Source organism: Phocoena sinus, chromosome 14 (assembly GCF_008692025.1).
Source record: "Phocoena sinus isolate mPhoSin1 chromosome 14, mPhoSin1.pri, whole genome shotgun sequence".
NCBI classification, from domain to species: Eukaryota; Metazoa; Chordata; class Mammalia; order Artiodactyla; family Phocoenidae; genus Phocoena; species Phocoena sinus.
Genome location: NC_045776.1, coordinates 20982487 through 20997969, shown reverse-complemented (window position 1 = coordinate 20997969; position 15483 = coordinate 20982487). Strand labels below are relative to the sequence as shown.

The following is a 15483-nucleotide window of genomic DNA, read 5'->3' as shown; positions in this document are numbered from 1 at the left end:
CAAAATTGAAAAATGGTTTCAAATCACTATGTGTTTTAGTCCACATTTCTTAGATTTTTTAAAATTCGTAATACACTAGCTCAAAAGCCATGATTCTTTGAGTTTTGAAAATAATGTGGAACTTTAGAAAAAAATGTTAGTCTTTGTCATTTTCAACCATATACAGCCAAGCTTTTTTCAGTAAGCTTGTGAAATTACTTTGTGAACTCTAAAAACTCCAAGCTACAGTTTAAATGTTATCTACGTCTCCATTTAGACAATTAAAAGCTAGAGTTTGGTGTCAAAGGAATAACAACAAGAAAAAAGTCCAAAAGGAAAAGACATAGGTGTTTGGCCTTAGCACAGTTAGATGATCCTATCATTTCACTAATGTTCTCTGTTTATATTTTATTTTTATCAAATCTGCCAGCTAATAAAAAGATGGAATAAATAAAGCATCTGGCTGAACTGCTGGCTACATTTATAGTATTTTAGTTCTATAAAATAAAAATAGACATGGGGAGTAACAGGGTTGGTTGTATGATGTTTAATACAAATTAAATATTTTTGTGTTTTTATGAATATGTCTTATCATCTTTCATATGTCTCACAGGGGTTGGAGGTCAGGTATTGTTAATAAGCTCAGAGAAAAATTAATGTCCATAAACACTGTATATTAAAAATCCAACAGAAAGAAAGCGTCTCTGGTATCTAGAGGGAATGTAGCTCTACAGAAAACTTAACCCAATACTGTAATTGTTATCAATGATTTTGCAGTGACATCACAAAAATGTTATTATTATTTGTTTTGAGTTTCAAAACTATTCTTTGATTTTACATTCTCTTAAGAAATCACCTCCTTTTCCGGATGTTGCTATGATAAAATATATTTAAAAGAAAAACCAAAAAACTATGTTATACTGTGGCAAATTCTCCTCTTCTTCTCCATGACAATAGGTAAAGAAGCTGTAACCATGACAACAGTAATGGGCCCGGGAGATTAGGGCCAGACTGGAGATTAGGGCTCCAAGAGCAAAGAAAAGAAGTCCTGATTGGTTCTTTATTGAGACCTTATGTGATGACAAGTTACCATTGAGAGAAAGCATGAAGGATTAGTAAGAACAAAATGATTCTCTTGTATAAAGTAAGAAGCCATTCCTTTGTTAAAAATGTGTCCCTTCCTTTTTATATAACGACTGTTGAAATTGAGGTAAGGAGTCCATGATTAATTCTCTCCTGAGTTTTGTCTGATAAATCGAGTCTAGACTAGCTCTGTGAGAAGACACTTTGGAAGCCTGGAGCAAAAAGTATCTGTGTGGACCCCCATCACGCTCCTTGTTGGCAGCCCATGAATGGGTGGAGAAACCAACTCATTTCTGATGTGGTGCCATCTATAAGCAGAGTGCTCTTGGCAGAAGAGGATTTGAAAGTTTCTTTCTTGTTGTTTGAAAACTTACCTTTCTAACTTCTTGAAAATTCTCAAAAGATTTTTCCAAGCCATCATTGTTCACATTTTGTTTTTAAAGAATCTTTTGTTAAAAAAAAAAAAAATTGAAAGGATCCCATTTTCTTTAAAGTGGTGAGATGTATAGGTATTACATTTTGAGGAAACATGCTATCTGTGATTTTAACATGGATTCATTGATAAAGGGGGTATTTGCTATTTTTGAAGTGATAAATTTACAGGCCTGAGAATGTTTGGTCAAATGGTATGAATATTTTTGATTTTAAAGTATTTTGCCAAATTGACTTCTAAAAAAGATTCTACTCTTACAAACTTTAGCTGATAACATGAAGGTGCTATACCCTAGCCAACGTTTTATATCAATGTCTTTAGAGTTGTGCTACTCTGACAGATTTTTTTTTTAATTAATTAATTAATTTATTTATTTATTTATGGCTGTGTTGGGTCTTCGTTGCTGCACGTGGGCTTTCTCTCATTGTGGTGAGCGGGGGCTACTCTTCGTTGCGGTGCACGGGCTTCTCATTGCGGTAGCTTCTCTTGTTGCGGAGCACGAGCTCTAGGCGTGCGGGCTTCAGTAGTTGTGGCTCGCGGGCTCTAGAGCACACGTTCAGTAGTTGTGGCGCACGGGCTTTGTTGCTCCGCAGCATGTGGCATCTTCCCAGACCAGGGCTCGAACCTGTGTCCCCTGCACTGGCAGGTGGATTCTCAACCACTGTGCCACCAGGAAAGTCCCTGACAGATTTTTAAATAGTTTATTCTGACAGATTATTTTTTTTTTTTAGATTTTGTTTAAATGTACATTTCTTTTATTATTGTCAGGTTGAACCCTATTTTTAAATAAAGTTATTCATTATTTTATTGATTTTCAGACATTCTTTTTTATTATAGGTATTAACCATATGTCTGTTAGCTATTTGACAAAAACTTTGAATCAGTCTTTACAGAGGAAACGCATCTAAGCTAATTAAAAAGGAAAGTAGGATTTAAGTGAATGAGATGGGCTTGAGTGGGAACTGCCTGTGCAAAGGCCCTGGGGAACTGCCAGGGGTTCAGCCTGGAGAGAGCGTGTTCAGTGTAAGCATCAAAAAGCCAGGGCACATCGTGTGCGTCCCATGAGAGCAATGGCCTCGTCTCCTCTGCGCTGGAAGAAGGGCTGGCATAGGATCGGCACTGTGAATATGTGCTGAATAAGTAGAGCTGATATGGACACGTGCAAGCCTCTGCCCAAGCTGTTACTCTTCTGGCAGCAGAACACACGAGGCTATTGTGCAGGAAGGTTATGTCCCTGGGATTATGCTCAGCCTACGGTGGAGGAAGAGTGCGTAGATAAATCCCCCAGCATGCTTCCCTCAGGGACATACTTCTCTAGAGTCCTGTGCTGCATTGTCTCCCAGAGTCTCCAGTAAGGTTGCCCTTCAGTTACCCTGAATGACGACCAGTCGGATAACTCACTCTTTCTAGCCTTCGCTCCCTGGCCGGTCTCTCTTCCCAAGTCCCCACTGGTCTTTCCTGTGATCACCTTCCAAATAAAGTATGTGCCCTTAAATCCGCTTCTTAGGGCCTCTTGATGGGGGAAGCCAAACCAAGAAAAATGGTAAACAGGAGCAAGGCCAACAGGCAGATTGAGAAGTTTGGAGTTTCTCTGAGGTACAGAGCAGACACCGAGGAGAAATAGTAGAGGGATATGAGCAGGTGTGTCTTTTGACACGTTGATTCTAGATGCTGTACAGAGAATACATTTGAGGGAGGTGAGTGGAAGGAAAGCAGAGGAGCTGGAAGACAGTTGTGGTGAGTCTGTTGAGAGAGATTGACAGCGACAGCGCGGATAGGAGTGTGGACGTGGAGATAAGAGAGAGTAGATGTAGCAGATTGTCCAGGAAGGGGAATCCTCAAAGATGTGAGTGAGGGTGAGTCGGAAATAGGGGATACATTTCAGGGTTCTAAGCTGTAGATTTGAGAAGAAAGTGTAGACAGCTGAGTTAAGCAGCCCAGGAAGAGAAGCAGGCTGAGGGGGTCAGTGAGGGGGCAGGGAGAGGGTAAATTCACTTCACTGTGCTAGTTTGAGCTGTTCACGGTGTGTGGAAGCAAAGGTTTTTGTCAAGAGGCTTAATATCACCTGTATTTTTGAGAGAGATGCTCCCTATCCGGGCATCAGTCTCTCCCGGTCCGCTTAGTACCCTGCCATAAAAGATCGACTAGCTTACCATCAGTCTTCCTTTTATTTCAAATACTGTGCTGATCAAGGAAGCAAGGGGAGGGATAAACTGGAAGATTGGGGATTGATGTATACACACTACTATATATAAAATAGGGATAAACTGGAAGATTGGGGATTGACATATACACACTACTATATATAAAATAGATAACTAATGAGGACCTACTGTATAGCACAGGGAACTCAACGCAATACTCTGTAATGACCTATATGGGAAAAGAATCTAATAAAGAGTGGATGTATGTACATGGATAACTGATTCACTTTACTGTACACCTGAATTAATACAACATTGTAAATCAACTATACCCCAATAAATTTTTTTTTTTTTAAAAAAGAAAAAGGAAGGGAAATTGTATCTACAAAGAAGTTGGGTAAGAATCTATGGAGCCAGAAATAACTTTGAAAGCTTTTTGTAGTTCTTGAGAACCTCTGTTTCTGGTTCTAACTGGTATGTATTGTAAACTGATAGTTTCTGGAACCATTGGGAAATGTGGTATCCCCCCCCCCCCAAATGGATTTTCCAGCTAACAGGAGTTTAGTTTACGGCAGGAATGCCCACTCAGCCAGCCCCTGGAGAAAGTAAATGCAAGACTGAAGACTGAACTTCACTAAGAAACTAGAGAAAATGGCCCACAAAAGCCAGTTTGAAGACTAAATGTAGACACATGGGTACTTCTGCTTTGGGGCTAGGAATCACCTATCAAAATGAAATACATGTTCTTTAGACTTGGGAACTTGAACAAATAAGAATAAAATAGAGGGCTTCCCTGGTGGCGCAGTGGTTGAGAGTCCGCCTGCTGATGCAGGGGACACGGGTTCGTGCCCCGATCCGGGAAGATCCCACATGCCGTGGAGCGGCTGGGCCCGTGAGCCATGGCTGCTGAGCCTGCGCATCTGGAGCCTTTGCTCCGCAACGGGAGAGGCCACAACAGTGAGAGGCCCGTGTACCGCAAAAAAAAAAAGAAAATAGAGATATCCAGAAAATATAAATTATGAATTCACAAACACACGCGCACAGACACATCTATTACAAACATCTGTTACAGATTATAAATGCCTCAGGTGTTTGGAAAACCAGTTTTCCCATTGTGGATGATTCAATTAGCCCTATACATAACAATCATTAAATCTGCCTATAAATATGATGATACTAAACAAGCATGGTTCAGTGGTACATCTTGATGTCTGGTGGAATTTTTTTGTCATTTCTTCTACTAGCACGTAGTCCATGAGAACTGCTGCTACTTTCTATCTCTCATCAACATTTAATTTGCTACTTGTAATTTCCTCTGATCTTTGAAAATATAAAAACAAGGTCCTTCAAATTGTATCTAAAACAGTGTAAATGGGCTCCATCTGAGTGGAGTAAGGTTTTGTAATAACTAGTTGGTTACCTGAAGCATGTATCAATACTTGTAGGGAATTCCCTGGTGGTCCAGTGGTTAGGACTTGGCGCTTTCAATGACTTGGGCCTGGGTTTGATCCCTGGTTGGGGAACTAAGATCCCGCAAGGAGCTCGGTGCAGCAAAAAAAAAAGCTTGTAAGTCTATGTTTCCCTGTTTCATGCCCTAACAGAATATTTTTCCTTATTGTCGTGGATCCCTTTAGTAATAGAAACTGGACAAATATGCAGTAGAATCATATGTTATTAATTTGCCAACCTTTTATAAACCCCAAGAAATTCGAATACATCTTTTTTTTAATTTTAAAGATTTAGTTTTATTTATTTTTGGCTGCGTTGGGTCTTTGTTGCTGTGTGTGGGCTTTCTCTAGTTTCAACGAGCAGTGGCTACTCTTTGTTGCAGTGCGTGGGCTTCTCAATGCAGTGGCTTCTCTTGTTGCAGACCATGGGCTCTAGGTGCGTGGGCTTCAGTAGTTGCAGCATGCGGGCTCAGTAGTTATGGCTCGCAGGCTCTAGAGCACAGGCTCAGTAGTTTTGGCACACGGGTTTGGTTGCTCTGCGGTATGCGCGATCTTCCCAGACCAGGGATCAAACCTGTGTCCCCTGCATTGACAAGCAGATTCTTATCCACTACGCCACCAGGGAAGTCCCCATTTTTTTTTTTAATTGAAGTATAGTTGGTTTACAATGTTGTGTTAGTTTCAGGTGTACAGCAAACTGATTCAGATATATATATATATATATATATATATACATATATATATATATATTCTTTTTCATATTCTTTTCTCATATAGGTTATTTACAAAATATTGAGTATAGTTCTCCATGCTATACAGTAGGTCCTTGTTGGTTATCTATTTTATATATAGTAGGCATGGAGGAGGGATAAATTAGGAGTTTGGGATTAACATATACACTCTAATACCTTTGATTCCACTTACTGTTTCTTTTCTTTCTCTTTTGTTCCTTCCTTTAGAATCTATGGGAAGGTACCATTCTGTGTTTGCTAACGGGTCTTCTTTGCCTTCCTATGCATTTCTTACCCATGTCCCAACACCTCTGACAGCCTCCTCTCCTTCCTCCTTAGCTATCCCGAGCTCCAGCATCCTCCCTTCTGCTCCCAGAGACGTGGTCCCTGTCCTGGTTTCCAGTCGGTTTGTCCGTCTCAGCTGGCGCCCACCCGCAGAAGCAAAAGGGAACATTCAGACCTTCACGGTTTTTTACTCCAGAGAAGGTGACAACAGGTAGGTACTACCAATGAAATTCAGCCTAATCCACCAGGTCTTTAAATGTAGACTGTGGCGTGGTGGCAGCGGGAGGTCTTGAGCAGGAACTTTGGAGACTGTGGGAAATCTCTCCTCTGTGCCCTTCACTCATTACTCAGTGGAGATAACATGTCTCTGTTGCCTTTGTGGGTTTTTTTTTAAGGCAGGATTGTGTACAGAATCAAATTCAACCATTTATAGAAAACTTCCTTGAAAAACAGACAAGCATGTAAATATATGATATCAGGGTTTTTTGTTTTTTTTTTAAATTTCCTTGAGTTTCAAAGTGGTAAGCAGAGAACAGAATTGGGCTGTGTATTGATAGAACCAAGTGTGGGAGAACCAGTGTGGCAGGGTGCAATCTCAGCTCTGTCACTGACATCATGTGATCTCAAGAAAATGACATAACTTCTCTAAACCTTACTTCACTCTTTAATAAAGAGGAAATAATAGTGCTTACCTTGAAGGTTTTTGTTAGGATTAAATTAGGTTACATTTCCAAAGTTCATTTAAGGGTATCTAGTATTTGCTAAAAGTTCTTAATATCATTATTGTCTAGGTAAAAGTGAGCTGTATGCGTCTCGTTTCAAGATTACAATCTACTGTTGTTTTTTTGTTTTTTGGGGTTTTTTCTCATCAGTTTTTCTTTAAGATGTTTCACAGTTTTAAGGCTTTGAAGTTTGATTTGTAAGTCTGTGATAGATATTGGTTAGTTCCAATCTATAAGAATAAACTGTATGACACCCCATTTAATTAAATATATTACAATTATTTTATATTCTCTATTTGATCACTGTCATATCTGCAGTCTTTCTGCTGACTCTTCGTCATGGGGGATTACTTCTTCCCATGTGTGAGTGATTCTTGATTGTTAAATCTAGTCCTTAGAAATTTATCTGAGGGAATTTTTGAGGCCAAGGTTTAAAGTACATTCTCAGGGAGGATTTGCTTTACCAAAATGAGATCACATTAAACCAAATTTTCACTACGGTATATTTGGTCCATACAGGTCTCATACTGATATTTTATTAGTTATCAGAAAATCCATTGTGTGATAACATTTGTTTTTCTGCCATTTTTAACATATCATCTTAATAAATGCAGACTTGTGGTAAGCAATTTTTAGAGACGTTTTTGTTGTTCCAACTGAACTAAGACTGAGACTGGCATGTATTCACCGATTCTCTCATGAGGCTGATTTCACCTTCTAGTTCATCCACTGAAGTTTGGTCTTTCAGGATCCTGGCTGTATGCGAGGTTCTCCAGTCAGACCTTGTACCCAACTTCACCTGCAGATTTGTTTCTTGTTCTCTTCTCCTGTTAGTTTCTAAAGCTGCTAGCTCCAGACTTCTCTTGAAAGGCAAATACTCTCAGTTAAACACCGGCCCTGCAAGTCAGCTTTCCCACTATGATAATTCTCTTACTTTGCTGCCAGCAAATTCCTGGATAATTTTTTTTTAATAAAAGAGATTTTGAATAATTTTGTCAGCATTTTAGGTGTGCTGTAACAGAAGGTTTTTTCACATACTATCTAGTTTGCCATACAGCTTGAAATGGAATTTTGTAATATTTATCAAATGCCCATGTGATTGGTAAGATTAAAGCATAAAGCCATTCTGTAAACATCTCACTTAGAAGGAATCAGAAAGCTAGGAAGCTTTCTTAATGGACCTTTCCATTCTATTTTTTAAGCATTTTGTAGGTTTCTCTCCTCATCAACTTTTGGGTTTTTTTATATTGCCAATTAAAGGTGATAAAGGAGATCAGCGTGTAAAAGCTGAATTTGCTTTAGAGAAACAATACATTGCTAAATCCCAAGATTCTGTAGAGAAGAACACCTATTTTCAAATGTACTCAGCAGACCTACCTATGCCTCTCACACGGGGAGGGAATGCATCATTATGTCCTTCAGTAGATGAGGATTTTGATAATAGGGAACTAGGATCTTTACAAAATAGCTGTCTGTTGACTTGGCTGAGTTCCAAGTTTCACATCTTTTCTTCCATTTTAAACCTCCTCTTATATACAACCAGTCTAAAGTGGACATCCAGTGGTACACAGGGGTTCCTGGGATGTGGCAGCTTCTTCTTTCATCCTCTCTTTATTTTAATATTATTTATTTTATTTTATTATTTATTTTTGGCCGTGTTGGGTCTTTGTTGCTGCATGTGGGCTTTCTCTAGTTGCGGCGAGCAGGGGCTACTCTTTGTTGCTGTGCGCAGGGTTCTCATTGCAGTGGCTTCTCTTGCTGTGGAGCATGGGCTCTAGGTGTGCGGGCTTCGGTAGTTGCAGCAGTCGGGCTCAGTAGATATGGCTCACAGGCTCTAGAGCACAGGTTCAGTAGTTGTGGCGCACGGGCTTAGCTGCTCCACAGCATGTGGGACCTTCCCAGACCAGGGCTTGAACCCGTGTCTCTTGCATTGGCAAGCAGATTCTTAACCACTGTGCCACCAGGAAAGTCCCCTTCTTTCATTCTTGAATGAGGACAGCATTCATTTTCTGTAAAGTTTTCCAGCCAAAAGAAATATGACCTGTTTTATGCATCTCCATATATGGAATATTTGGTGGGGGTGATAATGGTGGCATGGGGGAAGTAGAGAGGGAGAAGGAGAAAGAAAGGGAGAGAGTGAAGGAGAGAGAGAGACACAGAGAGAGGACGAATCTGGTGGGACCTAGTTGTTGACAAGGCTGAGCTCACACTGATCCTGACTATCACTATTCGTTCTTCTGGAGAAGAAGAGACTAGATGTGATGGCTGTCACAAGCCTTCCAGTGCCTATTGAGAACAATGGGGACGGGGAGGGGGGCAGAGCCAGGATTCAAGTGTGAGGCTTCTAGTCTCTCAAACCTGTGAGTGCTTTAAGCCCGTAATGACCTGGTGGAACCCTTCAGGATTTGAAAGGCGCAGTACAGTCTGGGCTGGCTGGAGTGGTATTTAGCTCAAAACGCTGCAGTGGGATGATCGGATGGCACACTGCAGCTTCTCTCATGCTGCGTCTCAAACTGCTTTTCTTTCCAGTTCACAGCAGCAAAGTATATCTTTAAGTTTCTATTTTCTTTTACAATTTGACCTGACTTTAAAATGAAAGGAAAGAAATGTACATATGTTCCCTAAGATCATTCATTACCTGAGGGAGCAGGCATTTGTTTTAGTGGAATCTCTACCACTGTTTAACTCTGTGTCCTTATGAGAAGTCTCGTAAGTTCTTTGCGTGCAGCTGTGAATACAGCTAAGGATTCTTACCCCCTTGTCTTCATGTATCCACGTGGATTTCCTGGAGGCACCTTAAATTCACCCTGCCCGAAACCATACTCACTGTCTCCTCCTTAAATATCTTTTTCTTTACATTTCTTGGTTTATGTTAGTACCTTCCATCCTGTTGACCAAGCAGCAAACCCCAGGTCATATTTTATTCCTCCCTGAATGTTAGCACTGCCATTAGTCATCAGGTTCTGGCAGATCTACCTCGGCCACGGCTCAAGCCATGGCCCCTGTATTCTGTCATCTCCACCATCACTTACCTGATCTCTGACAATAGCTTCTCACCCTCTGATCCATCCTCCTCACTGTCTCGAGCTATCTTTTTTTTTTTTTTTTAAAGTCTCCTTTTTAAAAAAAAATTTATTATTTATTTATTTATTTACTTTAGTTTTGTCTGCGTCGGGTCTTAGTTGCAGCACGCGGACTCTCTAGTTGAGGCACGTGAGCTGAGTAGTTGTGGTGCATGGGCTTAGTTGCCCTGAAGCATGTGGAATCCTAGTTCCCTGACCAGGGATTGAACCCACATCCCCTGCATTGGAAGGTGGATTCTTTACCGCTGGACCACCAGGGAAGTTCCTCGAGCTATCCTTTTGAAATACAGTTTGGATCACTGACTTCACTGCTTAAAAATGTGAAAGTGTTTCAACTTTAAATATGATAAAATTTCTATGTGAAGACATGCACACAATAACTACCAAACTCCCTTGAGTGGAAGTCTATCTCCAATCTATATATAGGTAGAGTGTGATTCCTATAACCTATGAAGGTTAAAAATATACCACTTGGGCTTCCCTGGTGGCGTGGTGGTTGGGAGTCCGCCTGCAGATGCAGGGGACACGGGTTCGTGCCCCGGTGCAGGAAGATCCCACATGCCACGGAGCTGCTGGGCCCGTGAGCCTTGGCCGCTGAGCCTGCGCGTCCGGAGCCTGTGCTCCGCAATGGGAGAGGCCGCAACAGTGAGAGGCCCACCTACCAAAAAAAAGAAAAAAAGAAAAAAATATATATATATATGTATATACCACTTAAGTCCAAATGGCTGGGTTTGGAAACGGTACTACTATTTTTCAGACATGTGAGTTTTGTGTATTTAATTATGAAAAAACCAGGAAGAACACCTCTCTGCTGTGGTGGACAAAGGGAAGATGAATGCTACCTGTTGGAATTGCTGTGAGAACTAATTGAAAGAATTCAAGTAAAGCATCCAAGGCAGTCACTGCACAAAGGCAGAGGGTCTCAGAATAGTGTGAGTTCAAAGACAGTATGGAAGAGAGGCTGAAAATAAGGCCCAAAGGTAATGGTGGTAACAGTAATAATTAACAACAATGGGTTTCCATTTTTTTTATATGAAACATTTATTTTCAAAGCTGCTCACTGTTTCCTGCTGATAAAACCATTTTGTCCTTTACTCATCTATTGATATCTTCCTTACCTTTCAAGCCCATGGATCCTTCCCCCATACCCTCTTAGATAGTTATTCCTGTGCTCATACCATGGTCCTTGTCAACACCAATCTCTGCAGCCTCTCCATGATCTCGATTTCAAACCTCATACTTTCATCTCAGTCTCTCATTTTCCTACCTTCCATTGAAGACTCTGATTCCATGGGGACCTACAATTCATTGATTCTGTGGCATTTCCATTGTCCCTCATCCTTCATGTTTTCCTTCATTTGTTAAACAGCTAAAACCGAATGGCCAATTATTATAAAGACTGACATACAGCAATGTTTTGCTTGTTACTGTCTCATTTAATATTAACATCTTGGCCAAAATCAACTCAAGTAACTGTAATTTTCTACCTACCTTTTCTTGCACTCTTGTAGCTGAATATACGTGGAAGAAAATATGTAGCTTTGCTGACTAGTCTTGAAATTCATAACTACTTATCTGAAGTTGCCTCTTCATGGTGTTGGGGGTTGCATCGCACGTAGCAGTCAGCCTCTCTCACACACGATCCTAATGATATTTCCTACCTTTTCCTCTCTTCTCAAATCGCCAACACCTTCCCTCTTTCCCTCACTCTTAATTGACCTTGCTTCTAATCTCCTGGAAAATAGTAGCAATCACAATAAAAGTTGTACCAGCTTCCATGTCTGATTTACCTAAGTGGGTCTTTAAGCATATAATCTGTCTTTCCTCAAAGTGCTGTAAAAGAACTGCCCATGCTCTTAACAGGGCCAAACATTCACTTATGCACTAGATCCCATCCTTTTTTTTTGCGGTACGCGGACCTCTCACTGTTGTGGCCTCTCCTGTTGCAGAGCACAGGCTCCGGACGCGCAGGCTCAGCGGCCATGGCTCACGGGCCCAGCCGCTCCGCGGCATGTGGGATCTTCCCGGACCAGGGCATGAACCCGCGTCCCCGGCATCAGCAGGCAGACTCCCAACCACTGCGCCGCCAGGGAAGCCCTCCCATCCTTTCTTGAAAACCAAAGAACAAAGCTTCAGCCCAGTGTTTCTCCTCATCATCAACATTTCCCACCTCGGGGTATCATGCCCATCAGCATACAAACATGTATTTGTATTTTCCATCTCAACAAATCATCCCTCTCAATCCCATTTCTCTCTTCCTATCACTTCATTCTATTCCCTTTTATAGCAACATACCTTGAGCTGTCTAACTTCACTCCAATACCTTACCTCATATCCCAGTTATGATTCTGTCCCTAGTATTTCACTGAAACTGTTCTTATCGAGGTTTACCACGTGACATCCATGTTGCTAAACCCAATAGTCAATTCCTGGTCCTCTCATTACTTGGATAGTTAGCAAATTTTGTCACATTTGATCATTTTCCCTTTCATGAAACATACTCTTCCCTTGGATTCTATTACATACATTCTCCTGGTTCTATTCCTGTCCCTCTGGCCACTCATTTTTAGGCTCTTTTACTCCTAATCTCCCTGACCTGTACTGAATTGCCCTAGGACTCAGGCTTTGGAAATCTTGCTTCATCCAGTTTGTGACTTTATATTCTGTCACTATGTTGATGTCTTCCAGATTTGTATATCTGGCCCTGACGTTTTACCTGCAATTCTGAATCATATATCCAAATTCCTGCTTGGTTTCTCAACTTTGACTTATCATGAGCATCTAAAACTTAAAAACAAAACTAAATACCCATTTTCCTTCAGCCTCAAACCCTTTCCAAAACTTTATCATTCCAGAGGTTCCTGCATCTCAGTGGAATCTGCATATTTCTCATTACTCAGGCCAAAGTCCTTGGAGTCATTGTTAGGTCCTCTTTTTTTCTCACACTCTATATCAAATCCACCATCAGATCTTGGCAGTACTGTCAAAATATCTCCTGAATCCTTGATACAATAGGATACCTGATATTTGCTACAAAATGATACTAAAAGACTGGCTTTTGTGATTTATTCAAGCTGAGTGATGGGAATTAAGTGGTTCATCCTATCATTCTGTCTAATTTTGTATTGCTTAAAATTTTCCAAAGTAAAAAGGAAGTCGAATAAATAAATGAAAATAAAACATAGATGGAATCCTACCACTTCTTACCTCCTTTTTACTACGATCAGGTCTCATGTGAACTATTGCTATAACCTCTCAAGTCTATTCTTACCATACCAGCTGGAGTTAACCTGGAGTTAACACAAGTTAGATTGTGTCAATTCTCATCTTCAAAACCCTCCAATGACTTCCTGTCTCATTCAGAGAATAATCAGAAATCCTTCCTGATCTGACCCCTTTTCACCTTCCCAACTTCATCACTTACTGTGTTTACTGTTTTCTTATTTGCTCACTCCTCTCCAGTCTCACTGGCTTCTCTGTATTTCCTATATATACCAAGAATCCTTTTTTCTCAAGACCTTTGTACTAGTTCTTCAGTCTGCCTAGAATGTTCCTTCCCTCAGACGTCCACATGGATCATTCTCTAGCTTTCATTAAGTCTTTGCAGAAATGGTACTTTCTCTTGGAGGTTTTACCTGACTGCTAGCATTCCCAGCATCCTTTTTTATTCTTATTTTTCACCACTGCGTTATTACGTTTTAGTTATTGTTTCCTGAATCCCCTTTCTCGCCACCAGAATAAGCATTATGTGGGCAAGGATATTTTTATCACTTTTATTCATTGAGCTATTCTCAGCACCTAGAGCAGTACCTAACCCAGAGTAAACACTCACAGAATAGTTGTTGAATTGAAGCTCCAACTGAAATGTCAATCACCATGTGAAACTCTACATGGTCCTCCAGGTCAGAAGTCATCAGTTTCTCCTTTATCCTCCCCCTTCACTTTGATTACATCCCTATTGTAGCATGTGGCACCTTGTATCTGGTTTTGTGTTAGTTTGAGTACATGTTTGTTTCTCTCCCCAATGATTGAGACTAGATCTTATTTATAATTCCGTATCCAAGTGTCTAGTCTCCTGATTTCTATAGACGTTTACTGATTGGAACTGATATGATAAAAGTGGCAGAGAGACAAATGTGATAGTCTTAATAGATTTTTCCTCAACCAGTAAAGCAAATTGTGTTACTGAGGAAGATGAAAAGCTGACTGCAATTCAATAAAAACTTTTCAGTTGAGAAACAAAAAGTTGATTTTGAAATTTGATTCCAATATCTTTGTTCATTTTCTGTTTTCTGGCTCTCAGCTAGAACGAATATATGCCATATGTTTCTGAGCGATTAGCTGTGATGCTTTTTTGCTCATATAGGTTTATTTAGCCCCTTAACACAATAGCTTTTTAGAAGGTAGTGGATTTAACATTTGCCTCAGATTTGCAATGGCTTTGTCAGGCAAATTACTCTAGCTCAGATTATCATTAATCTGTCTGACTGGTTAATGGTGTCAATAATGCAAGTGCCACAGTTAACATTTTTTAAGCAGCCCCTCAGGAGCTTTCATTTCATAAGTCAGAGGACAGCATAAATTCTAGAACCTGAAAGCCAGAATTCACAGAGATGCAATTGCTTCGCAGATATCCAGCTGTCTCCTACTAGTACCTAAAAATCGTTAGAATGGAAAGTGATCTTCGGAATCCTAGCCCAACTTCCTGCTACTTAAACATCTAGAGATTGATGCCAAGGGAAGGGGTCATTTGCATCCCTAAGGCCACAGAGTAAGTTTCCAGAATGAGAGCAAGCGTTTATTGAGTACTCGCTGTGCCAGATACCAGGCTAAGCATCTTATATAAATTATCTTATTTCATCCTTACAGCAAAACATTATCCAGATGAGGCTTAAAGAGGTTTACACCTCTGTTATATAGCTAGCAAGAGGTAGAACCAGGATTGAATGCAGGCCTGACTCCAAAACAGGTGTTCTCAATCCCTATACTTGCTTGTTTCCAGCAGTTAGTGGATTAATCTAGAAGAAAACCAAGCTTTTTTTTTTTTTCTTTTTTTGCGGTACGCGGTCCTCTCACTGCTGTGGCCTATCCCGTTGCGGAGCACAGGCTCCAGACGCGCAGGCCCAGCGTCCACGACTCATGGGCCCAGCCGCTCCGCGGCACGCAGGATCCTCCCGGACTGGGGCACGAACACGCGTCTCCTGCATCGGCAGGCGGACTCCCAACCACTGCGCCACCAGGGAAGCCCCCAAGCTTTCTTGATAGTTTCAGACTTATGACATGGATTTCTTCTGTAGGCTTCTTTCTGATAATTTTCTGATTCAATGGCAAAGTTAATTTGCATCATTTATCTACTGTATATAAAACACAGTAGCAAACTTTTTATGTGTGCATAGAACGTTATACCTTCCATTCAATAATCTAAAATTACGTATGGAGTGTGACTCAGTGTATTCACAAGGTTAAGGCTTTGGGGCTGTGAAATTGAACGGCCCGGGTTGCAGTCCTGGCTCAGAATTTTACTAGCTGTGTGGCCTTGGGGCAATTATTGGTGCCTTCATTTCCACTTGTGGAA

The 15483-nt window shown here is 40.8% G+C and overlaps 1 protein-coding gene across 1 annotated transcript in view; it reads left to right on the top strand.

The window, feature by feature from the left end:
- Positions 1-15483, top strand: part of DCC (DCC netrin 1 receptor) — a 774287-nt gene that overhangs the window by 373914 nt on the left and 384890 nt on the right. Inside the window, exon 8 of the mRNA XM_032654035.1 lies at positions 6158-6314. Coding sequence (XP_032509926.1) covers positions 6158-6314 — 157 coding nt within the window. The remainder of the gene's footprint in view (positions 1-6157; positions 6315-15483) is intronic.